The 27,222-nt window shown below is 51.6% G+C and overlaps 1 protein-coding gene across 1 annotated transcript; it reads left to right on the forward strand.

Annotated features, from left to right (window-relative positions):
- Positions 1-76: 76 nt before the first annotated feature.
- On the forward strand, positions 77-15,029 carry RBM5 (RNA binding motif protein 5). The gene is made up of 24 exons (XM_021533466.3): positions 77-224; positions 334-778; positions 922-1,077; positions 3,021-3,090; positions 3,563-3,636; positions 5,929-6,012; positions 6,435-6,495; positions 6,648-6,713; positions 6,861-7,021; positions 8,050-8,147; positions 8,611-8,698; positions 8,915-8,992; positions 9,084-9,156; positions 9,666-9,751; positions 10,069-10,147; positions 10,406-10,497; positions 11,030-11,194; positions 11,666-11,812; positions 11,892-11,963; positions 12,700-12,879; positions 13,072-13,146; positions 13,580-13,677; positions 13,763-13,892; positions 14,414-15,029. Exons 1-24 carry the CDS (start codon positions 208-210, stop codon positions 14,537-14,539), a joined length of 2,721 nt encoding a protein of 906 aa, XP_021389141.1. The 5' UTR covers positions 77-207; the 3' UTR covers positions 14,540-15,029.
- Positions 15,030-27,222: the final 12,193 nt, after the last annotated feature.

Raw genomic sequence — 27,222 nt, forward strand, 5'->3', positions numbered from 1 at the left:
ACTACATTTCCCGGCGTGCCGCGCGGCCGCTGCGCCTGCGCCCGCCTGGAAGCTTCCAGCCGGGGCGCGAGGTGGCTGCTGGGTAGAAGACGGGCGGTCCCTTAGGCGCCATTTTGTGGCGAGGCAGCGAGAGGGACTGCGCGGGTGTGCTCGGCGTGTGGTGCCGGATAGCGCTGTGCCGGGTGCCTGCGGATCCTGGGCGGCGGCATGGGCTCGGACAAGCGGTGAGCGGCGGTGGGAGGGCGAGGGGACACGGGAGGAGTCGGGTGGTGGTGGAGGTCGCGGTCGCGGCGGGCGCTTCACGCTCTGAGCTCGGCCCGCTGTGCCCTGCAGGGTGAGCAGGACGGAGCGGAGCGGCCGCTACGGCTCCATCGTGGAGAGGGAGGACCGCGACGAGAGGGAGTCCCGCAGCCGGCGGAGGGATGACTACAAGAGGTCCAGTGAGGAGCGCCGCGGTGACCGCTACGATGATTATCGCGACTATGATAGCCGCGACTACGACAGCCGAGACTACGACAGCCGCGATAGCCGAGACTGCCGCGACTACGACAGTCGGGACTATGACAGTCGAGACAGCCGGGTCTGCCGAGACTACGACAGTCGCGACAGCCGCGATTGCCGAGACTACGATAGCCGAGATTGCCGCGACTACGACAGCCGGGACAGCCGGGACTACGATTGCCGGGACTACGATAGTCGGGACTGCCGAGACTACGACAGTCGCGATAGCCGAGACTACGATAGAGACTACGACAGCCGCGATTACGATAGCCCCGAGGTGAGCGTGCCGGCAGCCCGGGCTGTGCGGGGAGGGCTCGGGAGCGGGTGCGGCGCTGGGGCGCGGCGGCGGGCGGTGTCCGTGGGGCACTGGGGACCCGCTGCGGGGAATCGCGGTGGCTAACCCGGGGCGCTGGCTTCCAGAGGGAGCGGGAGCGCAGGAACAGCGACAAATCAGAGGACGGATACCATTCCGATGGCGACTACGGCGAGCACGACTACAGGAACGATATTAACGATGAGAAAGAAAGCAAGACCATCATGTTGCGTGGGCTCCCCATCACGGTTACGGAGAACGATGTGAGTAGCCGGGCAGGGCTGTGCCTGCCTTGCCGCCGGGCAGGGCCGTGCCGGAGCGTTGCTGCCATTTTGTTGAGCGCTGCATCATGGTGGCCCCTCTCCAGCGCTGTCGCGCTGCCATTTTGAGTCCTTAAAGCATTTAAACTCCCAGTGTTAAGTAATAGAGGTCAGATCAATGTTAATCGGTCCCTTTCAAACGGAGCGAGTTGCGAATACTTGTTTTTTCACGGATGCTTTCCCTAAGAATGGATTTTAAACTACCTGCTCTTTGCTGCTTTTCTGTATGAGGGGAAGAGACAGATTTTGGTTTTTTTCCGCTTCGCCCCACTGCAGGGAGGGGGGAAGGACACAAAGACAAAGAGGTGTCACTCACCAGTTTTTCTGGTCTTTGTCGAGGCCAGAACTTGTGACCGATGGGGTCACACACAGTCACCGGGCTTCTTAGCGAGCGCAGCCGCGCACAAAGCTGCTTTGTGCGGGCACAGCTGTGGGAGCCAAAATGGCTGCTGCCGAGCTTGGTGCTTACTTGTCTGACGTGTGTAATAAAAAGATGTTAAAACTTTAAGGTTTTCTTATTTATGGTAACTTCTTAGTTTTGTTGTTTTGGGGTTTTTTTTGTTGTTTTTTTTTTTTTTTTTTTTTACTGGTTAATTTGGTTACCAAGCTAAAAGCACACTAGTGTTATTTGAGGGGTAAAAGCTGAACTATCACAGTTTGTTTTCAGTCAAGACTCCACCTCTGCCTCCGATGTGTATATGCCTTAATTGCTAGCACAGAGAATACATTGCACCATTTCTGCAATGGAGATTTTTTTTCCTTTGCTTTTTCGTTGATTACTTTTTACCCTTCTGATACTGAAGGTTCCTAATCACTGTATACTGCCCTAACATTTTCATGAGTGTTTGAAATCAAGTATAGGTTCCTGCATACAAATGGAACAGCCCAGTCAGACGATACACAGAACACTCTAGAGCAGTTCTTGTTTCTGAGATACTGATAGCTCTACAGTTGTGCAGTAACTGTAGCATAATTTATACTTAAGTTTAATTCCGGACTCAGAGTGTAAACAATGCATCTTGGAATGTAGAGTTAAAGTCTTATGTTAACATTACTTCTGCTTGTATACACAATTTTATTTTTCCCTACATTTTTCATAAGAAAAATTCACTTGCATATCTGATATTATTTCCAGTCAGTATATAAATAGGCAACTTTAGATAAGTTTTGATTCTGCTGACAAGCCCTGTTGCATGTAATATAGTTAGAATTCTGTGAAAGCTGCTGAAAAACCTTGTGTCTCCTGCTCTAGAGTTAAAAAATTTGTTAGTATTTGTTTTTCTTCCATGCTTCTGCATAGTGGTTGAGGCTGCCTGTGCCACAGCAGCTTTGTTACACCTGAAGAACTGACATTTCCTTAGCTTTTTATTTGATGACATGTTCTTCACAAATCTACTTTATCCTGAAAAACCAATGGAAATCATTTAAAGGATGTGATCTTTAGCACGAAGCTTAGGAATATGTTTATCATGGAGCCTTGCAGTGCAGGCTTCTTGTTTTTCATTGCTAGGAGCAAAGGCTTTCTAGACATGTAGGGAGAGGGATACTGGCAGTGTTCTTTTTAAAATCTTGGGATCATGCACCGTCTTTGCCAAATACTGTCCAAATAACCTGAGAACACACAATCGTAAGAATTCAGGTTCTGGATGGTTCAGTGTCCTGAATGGGGATTACAGTTGGTTTGGCATGTAGCAGAAGATTATGTGGACTTTAAAGCTCATCCAGTCCCCTGTTGGGTTCTCAGTAAATGTTTTCTCTGTCTTTGAGATAGTGTTGAAAACATGGTTTTGTCTATCTCTTTCATGGTACTGCAAGGTAGGTGGTTTCTGTGACTTCTGTCTGCCAAGTTATGAAAATTTTAACTGTTGCATCAACATCTCCTGCAGATTCGTGAACTTATTGAGTCCTTTGAAGGTCCTCAGCCTGCAGACGTGAGGCTGATGAAAAGAAAGACAGGTGAGAGCTCTTAATCCAGTTTTTGACATCACCTTCCTCTTCCCCAGCCCAAAAGAGTATCCAGAATTGTCCCCAAACTGCAAGCACATGAAATAAAAAAAAAAGGTTTGCCATGGCTAAGGAATGTGGCTTTTTGGAAGACTTAGATAGCTGGTCAACATGTTAAAAGAAGTCTGTCTACAGGGGGTTTTGTTAACAGGTATTGGTAAGTAATAATAGTGTAAACCCATTTAATAGTATGTAGTCTGTTGCATGGTTACCCTTAAACATGGATTCAAATCGAGTGAAATGTAGCCAGTTAAGGCAGCTTGGTTCCTTGCCATGGCAAAATAACGAGCAGATCCCAGCAGTTGACGTCGCATTTGTAAAGCTGCTTTGTCATGAAGTAATGAAGCAGTTGGAGAGAGATTCACCTGTTTTAAAGGAACTGACTAACACAAGTATCCCGTCTATATCTGAATGCTGTCTCTAGGTGTAAGCCGTGGTTTCGCCTTCGTGGAGTTTTATCACTTTCAAGATGCTACCAGCTGGATGGAAGCCAATCAGGTTGCTTCACTCACCAAGTCTAGATATTCCTGAAAATGGAACAAGTCTGTACAGTTTAATGAGCAAAAAAAAAAAGGAAAAAATAGAGGTGGAAGGAGTGGTTTGTTCCATAACAGTGATTTAAAGAATAAAAGCTTTGTATATATTAAAATTTGTAACAGATAAGATAAAATTAGGAGAGAAAGTTCTACTTTGGTAAAAGGTGCCATTGTTTTAAATGACTTGGTTTCCATTTAATTGGCTTACGATTTGGCCAGTAGTCGTTAAAAAACCCTAGCATATTTCCACTTGATGTTTCCTTCTCTGTTGTCAGAGAAAGCACCACAACTCTGTGGTGAATTGTCAGTTATTGGCAATAATCTGTTACCCCAGTTAAATAGGGGGAACTGGCTCTTCTAGAGGAAAAAAGCATATTCATTTCAACTAAATTAGGCAGACAGTGAGATCTCAGATCTGTTAGGTTCTGTATTTTGGCTTTTTTTGTTACTATGACTTGATTAGGAGCCAAAATGCAGTTAGAATCCTCTGGTTTGTTTTCCCATGAGATTTTCCTGTAGCACTGCAAACAGTTTCACTTGCTTTTGTTACTTTTTTGAGTATTCATAACAGATTTTAACAACAGAACTTAAAAATACTCTCAAAGCAAGCAATGTGACAAAACACTGATTTTTTTTTTCCTTGCACCTGAATATTTGATGCAGCAGTCCTGTGACAACATTATGACTGTTTTTCTACTTTGTTGATGTTATAATAAAGAAATGGCACCATCGTGGGTTCATGGCAGTTCCAGCAGATGGAACTTGTCATATGCCTTGTGCTGGAATAGTGTTTCATATGTCCCACACTATGGGTGAGATCCCCAGCCAGAGAGCAGCTTTCAAATTCTGTTTCCTGACGTGCTGCTCAGTAGGGCAGGTGGCTACAGGGGAAAGACTAATACCAAGAAATCACTGCTGAGCATATTTTCAGAAATCAATTTTTTTTAATATATACAAAGCTGAACTGATGCATAATTTATTGAAATACACTCAAATTCACTCCAGTAAGCAGCCACCTTAGTAGTAGGGAAAACATAGGCTGTCCCCAGCAGCCGGGTTGCTGACTGTTAGATGACAGAACGATGTATTGCAACTATGCCAGCAGCCTTGTTTCTATGTGTGCACATCCAGTGAGTGCTGGGCCCTCCAACCCTCCCTCCTGCCGGTAGGAGCAATGGCTTTGCCCTGTTCAGTCGTGCAGAATGTGAGAGCCTTATTCATGCTACATGCTAGATCTGTGTCAGACCCTGTTACCAAAAAAGCCACTGGTCCTGACACTGGTACCTCTGCAGAAAGCCAACCTGCTATAAAAATGGTTCTGCCGTTGCAGTGTCTGGGGTGTGGCCTCTAATATGCAGTGCCTCACATGTGCTTCCACCTGTTTGACCAAAATATGTTGATAGCCATATTTTGAAAGGTCATTCTGCATACCCACGCTTGGGAAAGCGTGAGGCTGAGAGTCAAGGCTTCTTAATAGCTGTAAGTTCCTAACTCCTCTGAAGTCAGAGTGAGAGGACATGCTGAAAGCATTATGAACTTTTCCTACCCCTGGAGAAGCTTCACGTGCAATCTAGTTACTCATTTTGGAGAGCTCTTGCCTGAATGAAGAACACAAACATCTTGTGCAGGCTTCCAATTGAACTGATGCAGTAGTCAAATGAAACCACTCTTGAGTTATGTTTCCGTTGATGGCACTTGTAATCCAGCCTTCAAGAAGTCTAAGCAGGGTCCCTTTGGGAGGAATTACTGTATTTTCAAGGGGACACTTCTGAAGTGTGCTTGGAAAAGTAAATCCAAATGTGGTTAAAAGGTCTGGGGTGTTTGGAGTAGGGGACAAAGTGAAGCAGTCACCTAAGGACATGTTTAAAAAGTCTCTCAGTGCTATACCAGAAGTGAATAGAAATGTGGGGGCAAAGAGACTTCTAAAAATGTGTTGATCTGAATGCAGCAGATTAGGACTCTGTCTCCTTCGAGACACTTCCTGGTTCCATGTCAGCGTTTAGTGTTTGGCAGCTTTTTCTACACTCCCTGATTCTGTTTATCTTTGCTCCACATCCCATTCTCTTACTGCCCTCGTCCTCCTCTCTGCAGGATTGGATGGGCAGGGTGTAGGTGGCGGTGGTTGTCCTCCACATCCTCCCCATATGTTGTCCATTTAATTCAGGAGCACTGATTCCTCCGAAGGGTGCTCTGCCATGGGAAAATGGACATGTGTGTTTTGATACAGGAATAATTGAAACCACTTTTTTTGCAGAAAAAGCTGGTGATCCAAGGGAAGCAGATTGCAATGCACTACAGCAACCCAAGGCCTAAATTTGAGGACTGGCTCTGCAACAAGGTACAACACACTTTCTGTGTGAGAGTTTGTCTTGCTCTAGAGCTCACCAGTTGCTCAGTGGTTTAAAGAAAGTGACACCTGAATCAAACCTGTTCCTGCTCCACATAAAGTTAAATTATGCCCCAGGATGCGTTCCCTTCTAAAGCTGCTTTTAGTAACTTGTTGTGACTATGTCTGGGATCGTAAGCCAAAGACTACACAGTTAAAATAACTAATTTGGGATGGCTAGGGAGAAAGTAGCTGGAATGTTCTGAAAAGCAGCTGTGGTACAGATAAGGATGGCTTTTGATGTTCTGGATTATTCTGGTGGGTTAGCTTTGTTGTGCTACTTTGTGTGAATGTCTGAGTTTTGTTAGTGTACAGCAAATGCAGTGTTACTAAAATTACCCAAGTTCTTACTAGGCTTCTCTTGTTTGTCACAGTGCTGCCTTTACAACTTCAGAAGGAGACTAAAATGCTTCCGCTGTGGAGCGGACAAATTTGGTACGTTACCATGATCTCTTTTCAGTTAGTGGGAAATTTTCTAGCCTGTGTAAGAACCAGAGTTCCATGTGGGTTCTAGACTGGCTTATGAAATGCTGAGCTTGAAGTGAATGAGCCATGTCCTGACTGAAATATTTTCTCTTCATACAAAGATTCAGAACAGGAGGTACCACCCGGGGCAGCAGAAGCCGTTCAGTCTGTGGATTATTACTGTGATAGTAAGTGATCTTTGACTTACTCTAGAATGTGAAATGTAAACACACATACTAAAAATCCTTTCTGTACCTCAGCCTGCCAGCTGAAGGACTTGAAATACTCTGCAAAGCCGTGGTGTGCACTGCTAATGTAATCCCTTTTCTCCTCAGCCATCATTCTTCGAAACATTGCTCCTCACACAGTAGTGGAATCCATCATGACTGCCTTGTCTCCATATGCATCTCTGGCAGTCAATAATATTCGTCTCATCAAAGACAAGCAGACTCAGCAGAACAGAGGCTTTGCGTTTGTGCAGCTGTCTTCCGCTATGGTGAGGACTTTACTGGTGCTCTGGAGAGGAACAGCTGGTTAGCCACCTTCTCTCCCTTGGAGCATATAGGGCCCTGAGCTGTCTGAAGGACTGCCCCCCCTTCAAGGAGGGTTGATGGACACTGTGTGTCAAAGCTGATAATACGTAGCTGCAGTTTGAAAGGTGGTGGGATGTTTGGAGCACGTAGAAAATCTATTTTGGTACCAGAGTTCTGTTCTGGATTGCAGCCTAGCTTCATGCTTGGATTGCAGAAGTTCTGGTGCAGGATCATACTTTGTTGACGGATTCGAAGATCTGGGGCATACAGTGTGGGAACAGGTGCACAGAATTAGGCTTCTTCCACCTTGAGAGGAGGAGGCAGATGTTGCTCTTCTTAGCAGCATCTAGTGGGAGGGTGTAAAGACAGCAGAAACATATTCTCAAGGATACGTAAGGATAGGACAATGGGGAGCAGCCATAAATTGAAACATGAGAAGCTGCAGAAGTACAAGAAAAGCCTAAGTTTCAGAGCAGTCATATGCTGGCATGGGGTCCATGAAGGGCAGTGGATGTGACACTGAGGGATGTGGCATAGCAGTGGACTTGGCAATGCTGGGTTAACCATTGGACTTGATGATTTTAAAGGTCCTTTCCAACCTGAATAATTCATTGAGTCTGTACATCAAACTCGAGCAGCAGTGTGATCTGTTTGGACCTGCTTTTGTCAGAGGAAAGCAGGTGGTTGGATTAAAACAGGTGCCCAATCTGAGTTTTTGCTGATGTCCCATTTAGAGTAGTTTGTATCTTGATAAAGCTAAGCTTTTGGAACATATTTAATACTATGTGACCCAGGGAAATGCTCAGCATTTTCACTTGAGCTGTTAGGGGTCTCACTGTGCTCTTCTTCATATGTGTAATGTAAGGAGATGCAGGTGTTTTTACATCTTTAGCTCTTCTCAGTGGCTCTACATGAAAAGATAGAGTTTGGGGGACTTCTGAATCTCCCTCGGTAAACTGCCCTTCGTAATAATGAGTATTTTTTGTTGTAGGATGCATCTCAACTGCTACAGATTTTACAAAGTCTTCAGCCACCGTTAAAAATTGATGGCAAAACAATTGGTGTTGACTTTGCAAAGAGTGCCAGAAAGTGAGTGTGATAGCAGTCAATTGCATTTTTTTTTTTGCTATTTTTTAAAATTCACTTACCCACCCCTTCCCTGTATATTGAATGGTTTCTGCTTGTCACCCACGCTTTTATTAAGAAAATTCGAACTCCAAAATTCTGCTTCCCAGAAGTCACTTGTGTTGCATGCATCCTGCTTTCACTCGGAGAGTGAAAGCAGTTTCCAGTCCTCTGAAGATAACACTGTAACTGTTCGTGTGCACAGCACATTTGTTTCCTAGAGACCTTCTGACTTATTACTGATTCTACAACAATGAACCTGAAGTCCCTTTACTTGCCAAGCAATGTTTTGGCTCATTCATTGCATTCCGAATGTTTTATAACTGCCAAGAAATCCATGTGTGAGGGCAGACTCCGCCTCCTTGCATAGGGAGACACTTCAGTAAAAAGCAGTACTTACTCAGGTGCCTGATTTTTGTGATTGCAGAGACCTGCTTCTCCCAGACGGTAACAGAGTCAGCGCCTTCTCTGTGGCAAGTACAGCCATTGCTGCAGCTCAGTGGTCATCCACTCAGGTATGGTTTGGAGTCCTGCTTTCCTGAAAATTAAAATGTGGACCATGTAATTGCCCTGCTGGCCATGTGCTTGGTTTAGTTGTTTAATGGCAGATCCAGCCATGAAAAGATCTGTTCCACACACAGTCAGTTTGGAGCCTAGGCAGTGGGGTGCGTTAAATTACTTAATAAAGTTTTTTACCGCTCCCTGACAAATACTATCTTTGGGAATTTCAGCCACAGACTGGAGAGGGCAGCACCCTTGACTACAGCTATCTCCAGTCAGGACAGGATGGATACTCACAGTATGCTCAGGTTAGTAGTACAGATGTGCTCTAACCAGCAGGTTGTCATAATTTGGGCATGCACTTTACTCACCTTGTGTTGTCATTATTTCCCTTTACAGTATTCCCAGGATTATCAGCAGTACTACCAAAATCAAGGAGGAGTATTGGACACAGACACAGCTACCATAACAGGTAGTGCTTCCAGCATCTTAGAAGCAGTTGTTTGTAAATATAATTTTGCAGTAGTATTTTGCCTATTTTTGTGATTTTGCTGTGCAGAAGACTTGGCTCATTCTGCTCTCAGGATGTCTGAGGATGCATTACTGGAGAGCTGTAACAGATTTGTTGTAGTGGAACCTCTCATGCAAGATGAGAGAGAAGTCTCTGTTTTAGACTGTTGACAAAGGCCTTGAACTTACGCTAGCAGTGTTAGCAGCTCTAGCAAATGTTCAGCACTAACAGCGGTAGAGGCCAGGAATTGCTGACTTTGGGAGCACAATATTTCCTCCTGAAAAGGAAACTATTCCTTGTCTGGGTAGAAGATACCCACTGTGTATCTATCTCTTTTAGAATGTTTATTGCCTTGTTTGGCTGCTGGAGCTGGAATTAGTAGCTGAAACTATAAAGAAAGTAATTTTAGCCCTAGGATGCAGTAGTTTTACAAATTAGTTCGCTTATGCATTGCTGCTGTCTTTTGGCAGGAGCTCCGGTCACTACAACGACGGCTGCAGTCGTGTCCCAGAGTCCTCAGCTGTATAATCAGCAGACAAACTCACCTGATTCTCCGGTAATTACAGCACTGATGAGTCCTTGCTTTCAAAGCCTGCGATAGGTGGCTTAGCTGTAGCCTTTGATTTTTTAAGTGGGTGGTACAGCAAAGCTTCTGAGTGTCCTTGGGTTAGTCACAGTGCTTGTGGTCATAAGTCACCTGCCACTTCTTCTCTGGGATGGTTTGTTCTTTGCTAAAGGTGAGTGCCAAGCATGCTGGTGAGGAGGAGTTAGCTGTCGTACGCGTAGGGTGCGCTGCTCACACCTTGGCTCGCTGTCCTTGTTTTCTTGGTGACAGATTTTCTAATTGAGGTATGTGATTTGGGTTTTTTTCAGACCCAATCAGCACCACCTACCACTAGCAGTCAGGCACAGGCGGCTCCTCCGACTGGCGTAGTGCCTGGAACCAAGTACGGTAAGTGCTTGGGAGCTGCTCCTGGGGACAGGTTTCTGTCACTGTAGCAATAAAACTCGGCTTTGGCCAAGTGCTCCATCACCCTGTCATGGTGAAGCTGCCCCTGGAGAGCGTTGGCTGCACGGGTGATTAAGAGCCCTTTACAGACGTGTCTGCCGTTGTGGCTTCTGTAATCTCCGAATTTTACCTGAAATGTAGAAAGATACCTGTCTGAATTCGTCTGGAACGACCATGTCCCACACTTTAATTTTTTTACAGCTGTCCCTGATACTTCCACCTACCAATATGATGAATCTTCAGGATATTATTATGATCCTATAACAGGGCTCTACTATGATCCTAATTCCCAGGTAAACACAAGTTCTTCCCACATGTCTTAATTGTTAAGGTCCATTAGTTTCCTATCATCATACGAGTGACATTTGAAGTGCACAACGTACCAAATATTGCAGATAACTCTCAGCAGTGTGTGTAGGGCTGGGACTTGATTTCCCTCTGGTGTAGCTCTGCATTTTTCTCTCCTTAATTTTCCTCCACACTTGGCCCATATAGGATTAGCACTTGTCACAGCCACTGTAACTGAGCTATTTCGTTGCGGAGTGCCCAGCAAAGTGCACCCAGCTCTGGGCTCTGGTGGGTCGTCTCTTGGGAGAAGCAAAAGATTCTCCATAACGCTGTTGGGCAGAGCAGCCCGTGTTTTGGGACAGAGGCTTCAGCCACTTCCTGCCTTTCGACTCCTCTGTGGAGTCTGCAGAACTTGTTTGGACTCTACAAAACGCCTTCCCGTGTGGTGCAGTAGTGTGAATCAGCTTGTTTGGGTTCTCCCGTGGACACTGAGCTTGTGTGAGGAGTTTAACTGTCTGCCTCTCCTTCCTCTGGCAGTATTACTACAATGCCTTAACCCAGCAGTACCTGTACTGGGATGGCGAAAAGGAGACCTACATGCCTGCAGCAGAAGGTGTCACGTACCAACAGACAGCTACCACAACCACCACCAAAGAAGTGAAAGAGAAGAAAGAGAAGCCTAAGAGTAAAACAGCCCAACAGGTGAAAGACGGAATGGGATCATAACTGGGATAAAGTCTTCTCTGTGGAATGGGATATTTCTCCTTTCTCATGAGAAAGGAAATCCTAGGTTATTCAGTGGGGTGCATGCCTTCAATTTGCAGGCACTGTGGGGGGCTGAGGAGAGGTGGAGTTGGCAAGGCTTCAGTGCAGAAATAAGCTCTGCATAGGAGGAGTGCTTATGAAATCCTGCCAGGATCAGTGGGAGTATAACTGAGCCATCACATAGAGGATTAGCTTGATAAGAAGGGTTTGTACAGTAAAAGCAGCAAGTGGTGTTATCTTTGAATGCTGTATACAGGGAAACACCTGCACTACATCCAGTGTTCTGTGGTTTAAAAATAAAAGATAGTGGGTTGTTTTGTTCTGAAACTGCATGTGAGGTTGAACGGGTGTCATAAGAGATTGATCGTTTTGAGAGGATCTGTGTGAGCAAACCACTCTGCATTTCAGATTGCTAAAGACATGGAGCGCTGGGCAAAGAGTTTGAACAAGCAGAAAGAGAACTTCAAGAATAGCTTCCAGCCACTGAGTACCAGGGAGGAGGAGCGTAAGGAGTCAGCAGCTGCAGATGCTGGCTTTGCCCTCTTTGAGAAAAAGGTGAAGGTCTTGGCAGTGGTGTGTGGTGGGGTTCTTGTGACAGAGAGCTCCGTGCTCATGGCATTCTTGTCTCATCCAGGGAGCTCTGTCAGAGCGACAGCAGATCTTGCCAGAGGTGTTGAAAAATGGAGATGATGAAAATCCGCTAAAGGTGAGTATGGTAGAGGAGCTCTAGCCAAAACTTGCTTTCAAACCTGGATTTCCATGGTATTACCTGTAAAAAGTGGTGCTGATGATTGCAGTGGTGTGGTGCAAGTGCTGTAGGCTGGGTGACTGAGATGCACCTAGGACAGCTGTGATTCTTTTTACCCTTGAGTTCAGTTGGGGTTTTGAGGTTTCTACATAGGCTGTACTGAGAAGTTTTGTTTGGCTCGTGAGAACTGTCTTGCAGCCACTGTGGTTGTACTTCTTTTGAGTTGCAGTATTTCAAAGTGTGGGCCCAGTACTTAATAGACAGGAACCCTGCAACAGATGGCAGAGAAGGCTGAAATACTAAACACCTTTGTTTCAGTCTTCACTGCCAAGGCCAGCCCTTAGGAATCCCTGACCCAGGGAACATGAGAAAAAAGAGTGAGAGTGCTAGCTTTCTTGAGCACTGGAAGGTTTCCTAGAGAGACTCTGGAGTCTCCTTTCCTAGAGATGCTCAGAGGTCATCAAGACACAGTCCTGAGCAGTATGTGCTTGGAGCAGACCCTGTTTAAGCAGGAGGATTGGAGACTGGATGACCTCCAGGGGTCCTATCCAACCTCAGGCATTCTGTGATTTCATCCTTAGTAATGGGAGCATGCTGTTCCTCCTGTGATACACATTTGCAGCCTTTGTTCCCTCTTTGTGCTCTCTGAACTGTGGCACTGTTGCACTCCCCTAATGCTGTCTTTCATTTTCAGCGTGGCCTTGTGGCTGCCTACAGTGGTGACAGCGATAATGATGAGGACTTGCTGGAAAGAATGGAGAATGAGGAGGAGAAGCTGACTGACTGGAAGAAGATGGCTTGTCTGCTGTGTAGAAGGCAGTTCCCAAACAAAGATGCTCTGATTCGTCACCAGCAGCTGTCTGACTTGCACAAGGTAGTTACACTACGTAGTGAGAAAAACACTGGGTTGTCATAGTTCGGTGTGTAAACCAAAACCATGAGGCATGTTGCTGTTTGGAAAACTGTTTTTCTTAAAGCAGAAATCTGCAGGTAGATTGTTGCTCTCCTTTAAGAAGAGCTGTCGTACATTTCATGTTGTTGAAGTGAATCTCTCTTCTTGTTTCAGCAAAACATGGATATCTACAGGAGATCAAAGCTTTCCGAGCAGGAACTTGAAGCCTTGGAGCTGCGTGAGAGAGAGGTCAGTGTTGAGATGAGCAGATGAGTAGCTAATGGAAAACCTGTGCAGGTGATCTGTTGAGCTCTCCTCATCCTGACACACGTCACTCGAGATAATCCTGTAAGCCAACCCCTTTTCCAGTCAGTGTTCAGAGCTGCCATGTGAGATGGAGTGTCCTGTATCCCACAGATCTGGCTTTGCATGGAAGGCTCATTCTACCTCTAGCTCAGGGCTGCCAAACTGGGGCTAGAAACCTGCAAGTCTCTTCCTGCCCCAGTGCTGATTCAGATGGTGCTCCAGGGATTTGGGTCTTAGGCTCTGCTGTTGGTGGTACTGGTATTAGTGGGCTGCAGTCTACAGTGTTCAGTAGTAGCAGGAGTTTATCTGACCCCCATAGCTCAAAGCTGAACAAAAGTGTCTTGAAATCTATGCTAACTGTAGTTGCTTTATGCAGATGAAATACAGAGACAGAGCAGCTGAGAGGAGGGAAAAGTACGGTATCCCTGAGCCGCCGGAGCCCAAGCGCAAGAAGGTCTACGATGCAGGCACAGTGTATGTATCTGAAAGCTCCTCTGCAGCTGCCTCAGTGCACCCTGAGCAGTGTGGGTAACTTGTTAACTCTTCTCTTCTTCTGCAGGAATTACGAGCAGCCCACCAAAGATGGCCTTGACAACAGTAATATCGGCAACAAGATGCTGCAGGCCATGGGCTGGAGGGAAGGTTCGGGCCTGGGAAGAAAATGCCAGGGCATCACAGCTCCCATTGAGGTAAGTCAGAAGGGATGTCTCCTTGAGGAGGGTTGGTGCCTTTGTTTTTTTCTTTGTTTAACCAGAAGTGCTTTCTGCTGAATAGCTCTGAAGGAATAAACTGCCAGCCACTGCAAAGCTGCCTCTATTTATGTTGGCTCTTGCTCATGCTTGTCCCATTGGATGCTGAAGCAGAGGCATGGCTGTGACTTCCTTCATTTGGTATTTGACTCCTGAGGCACTGTGGCCCCAGTACACCAGGAGGGGCTGCCCTCCCTCCAGTTGTTGCTTTTCCTGGCCTTGCCTGTGCTCCAGCTTGTGCGTTAGGAACTGTTGTGTGCAGTTGGAGTGGGGCCAGAGTAGTGCGAGGTACGGGGTATTACATGTGCTCCAGTCTCTTGGTGTCCGTGGTGGTATTTATGGCTGTAGAGATTCCCAGGGAAGTTCGGGAAGCTGGCTGGATTGATGGGGTCTTTGGTGGTGTCCTCGTGGTGCTTTGGCCACTCACTGCAGAGCTGAAGTGTGTCTCTCTTCCCTTGCAGGCCCAAGTACGAATGAGAGGAGCTGGCTTGGGAGCCAAGGGCAGCTCCTATGGTGTCTCCACGGCAGATTCGTACAAAGATGCGGTGCGGAAAGCCATGTTTGCTCGGTTCACGGAGATGGAGTAACCCCTCTGGCCTGCAGAGCATTCTTGTTAGCAAGAACTGACTGTTAAACTCCATAGCCTTGGTGACCTGGCTGTATCTTGGCTTTGGTTTAGAGTTGACCATTTCATTCCCTTGGACATTGTTCCCTGCTCAGCATGTAACAAACACTTCCATGAGCAGATTGTTTGGACTGACTCAACGTCATGCTGGAGAGCTCCTGGTTAGACCAAAGGGGATGGCTGATCTTTATATGGTCGTGTATATAGTGTAATGTATTCTGTGTTTTAGCATGTTGTCCAGGTACTGCTCCTGCCCTCTGGAGCAGCAGCAGGGCCTGTTAGCTGTGCTTTCAAACTGTCTCTGCTCTCCTTTTGTTGTATTGTCTGTGGTTTTTTTGAGAATTTTCCTGTACATTTTGTATGATACATCTTTGTATAGACTTTTTGAAGACTTTGATTCTAGTTGCCAATTTGGCTCATTTCCAAATGAAATACATCCAAAAATTATCCTATTTCTGTTTCTCAGTGGGTGAATGAAGAATTAAGTTGCCAGTGCTACTTGTCCTTTCTGTCATTCTGCTTCTTCCTTGATGAGACTTCACCATGGAGTCTGCGTTCTGTGCAGCTCTCCACTCGTCTCCCTGCTTCCATCCCTGTGCTGTGCCTTGTTCTCAGCATCTTTCTTACAGCTCCAGCATGGCTGGTGGCCGGTGGAGCATCAGCTCTCTTTGTAGCCCTCCTTGCCATCACTGTAGGAGCAGGAGAGGTGCTGCAGCAGTGTCTGCGCTTGCCCAGGAGCCCTGGGTGTTACCTGCTGGTCCTTTGGTGGGCAAGGAGGGGGGTGACGTGTGGCACTTTGGGGAAGGTTTGTGTGCTCCACCTTGGCTTCTGTGGGGGAGCTGCAGGCTGGGTGATGGGAGGAGGTGATGGAGGATCCCCAGAGGTGTTCTGCAGCTGTCCCGTTACTCCCTTTCTGTTCTCTGCCTGTGCTGTGCCTTGTTCACATTCCTTCACAAGAGCCAAGATAAGCAGAGCACATCTCAACTCTGATCTCTGCCTTTGCTGATGCTGTTGGCTGTGGGTCTTGCTCAGCCTCCACACAAAGCTGAGCCAGCAGTGGGCTTTCCTACTGTTCAGGTGGATGTAGGAAGAGAAGAATGAAGTAGAAGCAGCTTCACCATTCGTGCTTGGTGCAAAGCCCTTCCGAGTGTCAAGACCAGCATCCTCTGGCTGCTTTTTGGAATGGTTGAATCCTGCCTTGCCGGCTGCTGCAGCTGCACCTCTGCCCCTGTTGCACTGTCCAGGCTGTTGCCTGCTTTTTGAGGGGGGCCTGGTTTGGGATGAGCCAAAGTGGGGAATGTCCCCAGCCCTGCATCAGGACCGGGACCGCAGGGCGTGGGGTCCGTGCCAGAGTGGCCGGGCCGTTCCAGCAGGTGGCAGGCGTGGCCCAGCTTGGCAGTCTGTCGTGGGGTGTTCCCTCTGTGCAGGGCTGCCGAGCATCGCTGGGGCTCCAGGGCTTTTCCCTCTTCGACTCTACAGAGGAAGCCGGGTGGCTTGAAACAACCTAAAAGTGCCAGCTCCCTGCCCCAGCTTTCCCCCAGGGTGATGACAGGGAAGGCAGCCCTGGTGCTCTGCGATGGGGTCCCGTGTGCCTTTGGCAGCCTCCCCCCACTCCCTGTGTCCTGGCTGGCAACACAGTGAAGTGCTTTGCTGCTCTGGGCTTTAAGTGGGGGGGTTTCCCAGCAGGTGGGTTCAATAGATCGATAAAGTGCATTTGTGTAGCTCAGCTGCTTCCCAGCACATCGATCCCTGTCCCGGTGCATCCTCCTGGCCAGGGGTGATGCTGCGGGCACGGGTGGGGGGGGCCTGCCGTGGGCACAGCACCGTGTTCTGTCAGGTTCACTCCCTCCTTGCTGCAGCGAAGTGCTGCCCCGGTGCCAGGAGCTGAGCCAGCCCTAGCTGGTAGCTCCCACAGAGCAGCTGCAGTGGGGAGCCAGGAGCATGCCACGGGGGCACAGGGATCTGCTGCTGGGGATAACTGCCCCTTCCTGGGGCAAGGCTTTAATGGGGTCCTGGGCTTGCAGCCCCCCCTCCTGTTAGATGGGTTAAAGCCCTTCTTCCTGGGTTAAGGCACTGCTGCTGGGTGCCCAGAGAACAAGAGAAGCTGGGGGGAAGGGGTATGCAGCCCCCCACTCCCATGCCAGGCACTGGAGCAGGGCACGGAGGCACCACTGCCTGCCAGCACCCGCACCTCCAATTTAGGCAGCACAGTGCGGCTGTTCGTGACTGAATGCACCGTGGCCCACAGCCTTCAGAGGGACATGGTGTCCCTGCCTCCCCGGGGACCCACCTCTGTGGGGGCGGGAGGAGAAGCCCTGGGATGGGGCCAGCCCCAGAAGTGTGCAGTGACAAGGCAGGATCCCCCTCAGAGCAAGGCGGGGCTGACTTGGGCATGGCTTGCAGGGCTGCCAGCGTGCCAGTCCCACTGGGGCTGAGCCTGAGACAGGGTGCCCCAGAAAGGTGCCAGGCCACTGTCAGAATGCTGAGGGGCTGAAGCTGGTCCCACCAGGAATGCAGAGGGACACAGCATACTAGAGAGAGGCTCGTGTAGCCGGGCAGTGGCAGGAGGAGACGCAGCTCAGTCCCTGGATGGGCAGAGCTTCACTCCTCTGCTTCAGTTTCCCTATCACTGAGCAGCCACAAGGTCTCTCTCTGGCTGGCAATGGAAAGAAAAGGCACTAAGTCCCAGAGCAGGTGGGGACACTGGGCTGGGGAGGAAGGGGGGACACTCAAAGGGACCCTGTGCCCTTTGCGATGGGCAATAAGTTCATGAGAGCAGGATTGCAGCCAGGGGCTCCTTCCAGGCTCAGGGCAGCTGCAGGATGACTTTTAGAGCCTTGGCTCCAACAGGCCTGCAGCTCCTTCCAGCACCTACAATATGCAAAAAGGCCCCTGTTGGTGTAGTTAGAAAGTTTGGGATTTTTCTGGCTGGCTTTCAGCATTATTAATATCAAAACTCCCAAGCCTGCTATGCCCTTGCTTTCCAGGAGACCTTTGGAGCTCATGCATGCTAATTGAAGCGAGGAAAGCAGCCAAATCATCAGTGTGAACAGCTTTCCTCCTGAGTATTCCTTAATCACTGGAGTTACCAACCTGTGGTGGAGCTTGGCACTCTGCATGGCCAGCTCCAGGCCTGCCTGGCTCTCCTGCACCGTCACTAAAATTCTGCTTGCAGGCAGGATCACCTCCTTGTGCCACTGTTTGGGGCTGCCAGAGGCCCCAGGACTCTGTCTGGATTAGGTTGGCTTTCCTGCATTCCCCCTGCCAAAAAGCCTCCTGTGCCCAGCAGGACAGGCGTAGAGAGAACCGTGACCTGGGATCTGTGCTCATGCTGAGTGTCAGACTAAGCCAGGCACCCACAGCTCCATGGGGTTTGTATCCTGGTGCCAGAAGGGCATCTGAAGGGGGAGGTGGTGTTTGCTGCCATGGGAGAGCCTGGGGCAGGGGGCACAGACGTGTGTGAGGTTATGCACCCGTGTGTCCATGTGTGCTTGTGCTTCTCTCCAGTGCCTTTCCCCACTCTGCCACAGATGATTTAACAAGGCTGCTTCCCTTTCTCTTCCCCACCATGTTGATCCATCCTCTCCTGAGCTACTAAATGTGTCCTAACTACTTTGGAATTGCCCTGGAACAGTTTTCCCTATTTTACCCCAACGCCCCACAACCACCTGCCTCTGGTTTCAGCTGTGGGGCTCTGGTGAAAGGATGAGCAGGGCCATGGTGCAGCATCCTGCCAGTACACTCTGGATACTGCTGTAGCACCCCAGCAGCCTGCTTGTTTGAGATGCTCAAAGGGCAGGAAAAGCACAGCTGAGGGGAGGGTGCACAGATAAAGGGGGTTGGGAAGGGTGTGGGCACCCTGCTCCAGGTGCTCCCTATGCCAGTACCCGTCCTGCCCCTTGGCATGGAACACCTGTGGCCCTAGACCATGGCCATGTCATCCTGGACACTCTTCCTCTCCAGCCCCACAGTACCAGGGTGGGTGAGGAAGGGGAGGTGTGTCACTTATCCCTTGGCTACTCTACTCAGATGCTGTTTTTGACTGGTTCTGGCTTGGGAACTGCATGGTCCAGGTTTCTCTGCTGGGGTGGAAAAAAATGATGGTTTTAATCGACTCGCCATCTGCAGCAAGATGGACACAATTTGCAGCCCTGGGGGGTGGAGTGGGGGGGGGGCTCTTTTTGTTGGAAAAATCCAAAAACAGATGGGGGCTGGAATCCTGGAGCCTGGGACCTGTGGCTACATCCAGCATGCTTATTCCCTATCCAGGCAGCTCACACTGTCCTGAGTCCTTGGGCATTTTCCAATGCCAGGCTCTCCCAGGGGAGATGCTCCAGCCTTGCAGAAATGCTGGAACGTGCAGATTTGGAGGGTAAAGAAGTGGTTTTCCCAGCAGAGACTCTTCCCTGCCTCGGGCAGCGAGCCGTCCATCAGCGCGGCGCGCCGGGCTGGAGGCTGCGCTGAGCCCCGCGGCGGAGCCAAGCCCGGAGAGACGAGGGGGCTGGGACCGAGGGGCTGCGGGCAAGCCCTGGGGAGGGCGTGGGCCAGAGCCTGGCCATGGGGACAGCCTGAACCCGCCGTAGGATACCCACAGAGCCCCACAGAACCCGGCGGGCTGGCAGGGGTGAGCAGCTCGGGTCCCTTGCCAGGTATGGCAGTGGGGGAGAGGGGGAGCGGCTCACCGTCTCCGCCGGGAGGGATCTTGAATGGGAGACGATTTCATGTCAGAAACGTTTTCACAGGAATTTGTCACCACCTACAAAAATCTCTTTACCTCCACCTTTTTTTGTTTTTTTTTCCTTTAGCAGTAACCAGACCTGAGGGGTTGTGTGCATGCAGGTGCAATTGAGAAACAGAGGCCGGGCCTTTTTTGCTCCAGTTCCTAAGAAAAAATGTATTTGGTGTTTGTTCCCCTCCTCCAAATCCTGGTTTGGGGAGAGAAACCGCTTCCTGCAGCACGAAAAACCAGGCAAGTGAGGGACTGCATTTCTCCCAGCATATCCCACTGCAGTCCTCCCAGCGCACTGTCCTGGGCACCCCAAAATATCTGTCAGCCCTGGAAGCTGCTTCAAACCCACCGTCCCCCAGCCCCGTCCGTCTCCCCGGCGGGATGCGCCCGCAGCATCATTAGCGCTCGTCTAGTCGCCGCCGCGGCGGTTTGAACCTGTTTGAAATGCACTTGAAAAGGGTGGATTTGATGGGAGGAATGTGACGGCTTTTTGTTCCTGAGCCCCTCGGTTGAAGCTTTGCGTAATGAAGAGCTGTGACTTTCACTCGGGTTATTTTGGGATGGACTACTTTTTTTTCCGAGCTGGTGGAAGACCATCAAAGCGGCGCTTTGAAAAATGTCCCAGTGTATAAATAACTCTGCTGAGAGCAGAATATCGCGGGCTCCCGCGCGCGGCGCGCCGAGGCAGACGGCATCTGCCGCGCGACGTTGCATTATAAAAAGGAATTATTCATCCCTTCCTCTAATTAACTGGGTACAGCTCCCCCGCGCAGGAGCGATGGCCCGGCATGGGGAGCACTCCCGGCCGTGCCAGCAGAGCGGATGCTGCTCCCGAGATCCCTCCGTGTGTCCCCCCGGGCCCCCCAGCAGCGGCAGCGGGTGGGAGCAGCAAGCTGGTGCTGCCCTGCCATGGTAGCACAACGAGCTGGTGTGGGAAAACCCGAGCGGGACTCAGTGTGGCTGGAAAACACCTGATCTGCTGCCTCGGCATCCCTCCCACCAAAATCCGAGCAAAGGCAGCAGGATGGGGGCGCAAGTCCTTGGTACCCTGCTAGCTCACAGCTTCCAAGGCTGTGGGTTTTTGGTGCCTGCATCTTGCTGGGTGTCTGCCAGTGTCGCATGGGGCATCCCCCAAGAAACAGCCAGCAGCCACAGGAGCCACATAGATCTGACAGAGACTCAGAGATGCACGTCTCAGTCACACCCAAGGGTGGTTTTCAGGAGATATGGGAGGGAGAGGACCCGCAAAGGGAGCCCTGTGCCCCTCACCCCAGGGGGAAGTGGCCATGGTGGCAGCAACCAGGCAGGCTCAACACCACGGCTGTGCCCTGGCAAGGACACAGTACTTGGGACCTCCTGGGAGGGAAACTAATTTTAGGAGTGCTCCGGAGGGGCTATTTTGGACCCTTTGCTCTGTGTGAGTCACCTGCTATTTTTCAACCCCACTGGGGCTATTTCCGTGGCAGTGATTTACACGGACTGGGACAATGCTGCTGGCACTCTCCTGGGGTCTTGGAGCCCAAAGCAATGCTGGGTGCACAACTCACTCCCCAGACAGGGCGCAGAGAGGTCTCCAGGCTGCCTGCTGGGCCTCCCAGCAACTCCTGCAGTGCCAGGGATGCCCACAGCAGGATGGATCCACCTAGAGCCCATCCCATCACCCTGCCACCTTCTCAAAGGACTGCATGGGTGGGTTTGGAGTTCCTTATTCCTCTTCATTGTTTCTGAGGAGAGATGGATGGGGCGAGGTTGGAAATTGTGGTAGGGTAGTGATGCAGCTGGTGGTTGTGGGGAAGGAGACATCTCTGCCTTAGGTGCTTGAGGCTGAACAACCCTGCTCCCCACCACACCGGGCTCCTCCCTCCCCAAAACCTGCCGCTTTGGAGCCCGCCAGGCAAAAACCTGTCTGTTTCGGGGTTGTCAGAGCAACGTGATGCACCTTTCAGTTACCACGGCAACCTCAGCAAGAAGTTTTTAAAATTCAGGCAAGGTAATTTCTCCTCGCGCTGCGATTTCGTTATCGCTTGGCTTGCCATTCCCCAGGGAAGCAGCGTCCTGCCTCACTCCTCCGCCAGCAAGGTGGGATCTCGGAGATAAGAAAGGCAGAGCTGTGAGGAGGGGGAGTGAGCCGGTGCTCTCCCTGCACCCCATTAACAGGTCTGGCCCCAGAGACGTAGGCTGGTAATTAATGAGCTTTAGGGGGGGCAGGTGATGAGCAGTCTGAGCTGAGGGAGAGCAGAGAGATGGGAGAGGGAGAGGAGGAAAAATGAAGGCAAGGCTGGATGGGGAGGTGGGTTGGTAGGACAGAAGAAGGAGTGAAGGCAAGGGTTGATGTCTGGTGGATAGATAGGGCAGCAGGAGGGATGAAGACAAGGATAGATGGCGGGGCAGATGCCTGCGTGAGTCATGCCAGGGTACCCTGCTATGCCTGTGTGGATGGATGGATGGATGGATGGATGGATGGATGGATGGATGGATGGATGGATAATGGATGGATGGATGGATGGATGGATGGATAATGGATGGATGGATGGATAATGGATGGATGGATGGATGGATGGATGGATAATGGATGGATGGATGGATGGATGGATGGATGGATGGATGGATAATGGATGGATGGATGGATGGATGGATGGATGGATGGATGGATAATGGATGGATGGATGGATGGATGGATGGGTGGATGGGTGGATATCTCCAGCTACCAACCAGGCAATGGACAAAGAAACCATGCTGGGGTAGGTCACAAGGCCTGTGTAACCCCAGAAGTTTGCACTGCTGTCCCATCACTTCTTTCTCTGAGGAGTAGAGCTGCTGATCTCTATCATGCCTTCATCTCCCAGCCCTCAACAGACTGTAGGTCTCTCTGGTGCTGCCCCAGGCCCTGGAGGAGTAGGGAGGGGATCCTGTAGCACTGGCAAAGCCTTGACAGCCTTGTCCAGCCCAGCCCCCTCCCAATTACCCCAGTCCAGAGGAGAAACCCAGGACTAATATTATGGTTTGGAGTGTCAGCAAAGCCATAGGGTTGAAGGTCTATTTTGTGAAGGGGAGGGAGAGGCAGGCACGAACACAGGGCTGCTTGTTCTCTGCCTGCACTGCCCCATGGGCTGTGTGGCTGACGGAGAGCACATGGGCCTGAGGAGCATGCTGGCCCCAGCCCATATGTTGTTTATCATAAAGAGCTAACAAGCTTAATTAGGGATGTGTCTGTGATAAGGTTATCAACTCGTAAACACTCAGGTCCCCCTGACAGGAGCCCAGCAGTAACTGACTGAGCCCCTCATCAGGGAGCAGAGCAAATCTGGTCAGGGGGATGCTCACTCTGGAAGGTTTTATTCTGCCTGTGGCACTGGTAACTGGGGCAGGGCATGTGGAGCTGCACTGATGGGAAGGAAGAAGCAGAAGGCAGAGGGTTGGATTCTGCTCCAGCAGGATCATTTCCTGCCTGCAGGACAGGCTCTTGCCCCACCATCAGGTTTAGAGTGAACACTTACTACAAGGGATGGACAGAAGGGGCATTCCCAGCCCTCCAGATGGAGATGCCCATGGGAACAGCCAGGTTCCAAGGGGGGACCTGCGGACACGTCTTGTGAGGACATGGCCCCCCAAGGAGAGGCATGGCCAGCAAGGAGCCGAAGAGGGAGGCGGAGTGTGGGAGCTCCTGGCTACAAAGGCGGTGAAGGCTCCTTTCCAGTTCTCTGAGTTTCTTGAGCGAGAATCTGACAGCCCTGAGCAAGGCTCCCCGTCCTTGTGGGCTGTTGGCACAGTCTCACCATGCTGCTGGGAGCCGGCTGTTCTGTCCCCTCTGCTGCATGTTCACTCTAGAACCTAATGGTGGGAGCTGAGGGGGCAGCTTTGACAGTCAGTGTGAGTGTGCATCAGCAGGGACGCGTTCCTGCTGGAGGGTGCTGTGGACAGGATGTAAACAGGGCTGTAGACAAGCCACCGTCTCCAGGGCTTGGTATCCACTGTAAAGTCTGGCAGATTCATTTCTCCATGCAGGCAACAGCAATTCCCACTCCCTGGCTGCTTTTGCTAATGGAGGTGGCCCTGGGCGAGTGCTACAGCACGTGGGATGCTCATCTTCAGCCATCTTTCCTGGGGACTCAGGCTGTCACTGTCCCCTGCAGGGGCTGCCATCAGCCTGGGGGGACAAGGCAGCATCTTGTCACTGCTACCTGCTGCAGTGCCTTCCTTAATGATGAGCTCCACTTGCCTGTCCCCTCAATTAACTCTGCTGTGCCAGCTCATTAGGCTGCACACGCTGAGAAATGCTGCAGCAAAAGGGATGCTGCAGTCTCACGGGCAGTGCCCGCTCAGAGATGCACAGGGAGTCTCTGTGTGTGCATCTCCCCACAGATATGCTCACTCCTGCTCACACACATGTGCTGGCACACGTGCACGTGTGTCCTGGACACGCACACGCTGCTGACCACGCGTGTTCCTGCAGCACCCACACCCTGCTCCCCCACTCTTCCTGCTGATTGCAGCAACTGGAGGCAATGGAAACTTTTGCAGGGAAGGTGCTTGGAGCTGCTGTCTCTGGGCTGGGGCTTTGCCAGGCTCTGGCCCAGCTGTGCCCACCCTGAGCCGAGGAGGTGGCAGTGGGGTGCGTGGGGCAGGATGGAGACGCTGCCCCCCCTCCAGCCGGAGGACGTGCGGGCAGAGCGGCCACGTCTCGCACATCGGCCCTGCCCGCGGCTCTTGGCTCCGGCCGGGAGGGCAGCAGGTGACGGAAAGCGAGCCCGGGCCTGGAAGGGGATGAAAGGCGGCTCGCAGCTGCGGACACCCGACGCCACCTGCCCGGGCGCGCGGGAAGGATCCGGGATGTCCTTGTCCCACGGGCAGATCGCCATCCGGCGGAGGCGGTGAGGGCTCCCCGAGCGCCGGGTGCCCGTCAGGCAGCACAGGAACTGCCCGGTCCCACCAGCTCCTGGGGCCCAGATGAGCTGTGGCTGAGAATCCCAGTGCCGCCACGTCCTAACGCATGAAACAGGGCCAAGCAACGCCCACCTTGCCTCAGTTTACCCCCTGCCAAACGCCTCCCCTCCCTGATGTCTCCTCTGGGGAGGACACGTGGATGCCTGGGCCGTGGGACGAGGGGGAGGTCTGTCCAGACAGCCCCAGTTAGGACATACCCTGCTCCCTCCCTGCACCGAGCACCAGGATGCTTTTCCGACAGCAGACGTGCCCCAAGCCCCCCGCTGCCCGGCGGGGCCATCCTCACCGCCACGGGGGTAAATCCGAGCTCGAGGGAAGGCTGAGGAATTTCTATCCCGGCCACCTGGGGCTCACCCCCGTCCTGCTCCGGCAGCCCTTTCCCCTCCGTCAGCGCCTGCCATGTGTGTCCCGCTGCCGCCGCCTCCTCCTGCCTAATCCCCCACTCCATAAATCACACACACCCCCCGCCCCGAGCTGTCCCGCGGGTCTGGGGTCTGCCAGCTTGTTTGAAGTAGCAAAGGCATCCTCTGAATGAGTTGCCCCAGCCCTCCGAGCCACGGACCCCCCCCCCCACCCAGCTCAAGCAGCACCGTCTGGTGCACCCTGTGTCAGCGTCTCCCCACTTCAGTAGCAGCAGCAACTCTGTCACCTCCCTGTTTCTCACACCTCCATCCCAGGGCGCCAGTAAATCCCCTGACCCACAGCTGCCCTGGAAATTTTTTCCTACTGTGTCTCCTGCCTTTCTCAACACGTTTGGCTGCACGGTCTCCACTCCCAGCCTGTCTCTCCCTCTCAGCCCTGCAGGACGCCCGAGGATCGGTCCTGCCTGCGAGCCCTGGCTCCGGCATCCCGCTGCCGGGTCACCATCTCCGGAGGGGAGCCCGTGGCTGGTCATTACCCCCACGCCGAGACATCCTGCTGCAACATTCCCGTGCTTGAGGGGGCGAGGAAGGGGGGGCGGGAAGAAATAGTAAGCCAGTTTTGAAGTCTGTCACCTTCCTGCAAAGCTGGACGAGTCTTCAGATTGCAATCCTGGGAGCTGGGAAATGTGTTTTCTCTGAATTGGTGGCAGGTTTGTAGCTCAGGTGAATGCTCCCGGCTCTGGGTGATTCATCCCAATTTAATTTCCCAGCTGGCTTTGGCACTGCTCGGTGCATCTCAGCCCCTGACAGCATCTCCCCAAGACATCGAACCCCCGGGATGTTTTTCTCCTTCATCAGTTCTTTGGTTGGAATGGGATATTAGGTAAATCACATCCTTCCTTTGCCACGGCCGCCCACCTCCCTCCCACGCTCCAGCCTGGAGCCGCCGCCTGTCCCCGGCTGCTTTGATCCCTGCCCTGCGAGGTCACGTCCCCGTGGGGTGCCAGGACAGCCCGCCCCCGCTGGATGGGCATCCCTGGGTGTCTCCCAGCTCCCTGGGGAACAGCCGGCACTGATGGATCTGGGTCTGCCCCCTTCACTGAATCTTGTGTCACTGCAAGTCCTGAGCAGGCTCTGCCTTCAAACTTTGCCGCATGCCCTCAGCACGTTGGGGCAAAGCTCTGAACCCTGGCCCGAGCAAAGGGGGCCTTCTGGGGCAGGACCCCTCCCAAAAAGTGGTGGAGACCACCTGCATGTCCCTCCAGTGGCTCTTCCAGCCTGGCCTGGCACTAACCTTCGGTGCAGCAGTGGCTCCCCCCACCCACCCTCCCTGGTGGGTTGCATATTTTTAGCTGACAAAGACAAGGGGAAAAAAAAAAAGAGAGAGAGAGAGAGAAGAGAAACAAAGAGGAAAAAGGCTCCTTTTTTGTGGGATTTTGAAAAAAATGGAAATTACCCTGCAGAGGAGGGGAGAAGGGCCAGGGGGTTTCAAAGCATCTTCTTCTCCCTGGAAGTGATATGGAGAAGATGCTCCAGGCCATGTGGCCTTTATTGGCTTTGAAGTTCAGGCAGCAGCTGGGGAGGGATGTGGTGAAGGGCAAAGCAGGGAGACAGCTTCCCACAAGGCACGTGCCGGCATCAGCTCGGCATCAGCTGCCTGGGCTCCCTCGCCCCTCAGCTGGAGCCTGCCCTTGGAGAGGTGGCAGCCCCTGGCAAGGAGGCAGCCCTGGGGCGATGGAGCTGCGGGAATTGTGCCGGGAATTCGGGTGCAGGAGCGCTGGGGCTCGGATCCTGCAGCCCGCTCTTGTTGGGCCTGCCGGTTGCCACGGCGACCCGGGAGCAGGAGCATCATTTCCACGGGATGTTGCTGGGAAAGGGAGAGGCAGGTTGTGTTTCTGGGAGAGGGGTGGGGAGTCAGGATGGGGCTCTCCCCAATTCCTTCAGTCTCCACAGAGAGCCCTTTTACCAGGATTCCCACTGCAAACCCAGTCTGGGCTGGGCTGACCGTCCTTCCTCCGCCCCAGAGGGATGCTGGGGCTGGCTGGGCCATGCCAGGCTGTGACCATCCATCATCTGTCCTTGCTGGAATGAGGCAGCCACCACTGGACACATCCCAGCGAAGGATCCTGGAGCTGAGCGATCGCTGAGTCACGCAGCCAAAAATCCTCTCCAACTGCCTGGTGCTCTTTTATCCCTGTGAGCTGATCCAGCTCCCGGACCAACTTCTTTGGGAGGACCCACGTGCATGGGGAGGACCCACGTGCATGGACGTGTCCCAGTTTCTTCCAGCCCTTGAGCCATTCCAGCTGCCTTGTCCTGTCCTTTCCAGCTCTTCTGTGCACACCAATGCCCACAGCTGTACCACTGACCCACTTAGGTGGCCCACTGGCACGTCAGGGCTGTGCCACAGAGCTGCTGGCCCCCGCCCTCTGCCCACATTACCTTCCCATGTCATGAAAGCGCTTGGACACCCCAGAGAATTGGGAAGTTACCTTAAAACTCTTGAGTTATTCAGTTATCCTTCTCACACAGACAACATTGAGCATCCCCCTATATTTGTGGGGGCTGGCAGTGGCTCCAGCAGCAGTGAAGCACAGTCCAGACACTCTG

Source organism: Lonchura striata, chromosome 12 (genome assembly GCF_046129695.1).
Source record: "Lonchura striata isolate bLonStr1 chromosome 12, bLonStr1.mat, whole genome shotgun sequence".
Classification (NCBI taxonomy): domain Eukaryota; kingdom Metazoa; phylum Chordata; class Aves; order Passeriformes; family Estrildidae; genus Lonchura; species Lonchura striata.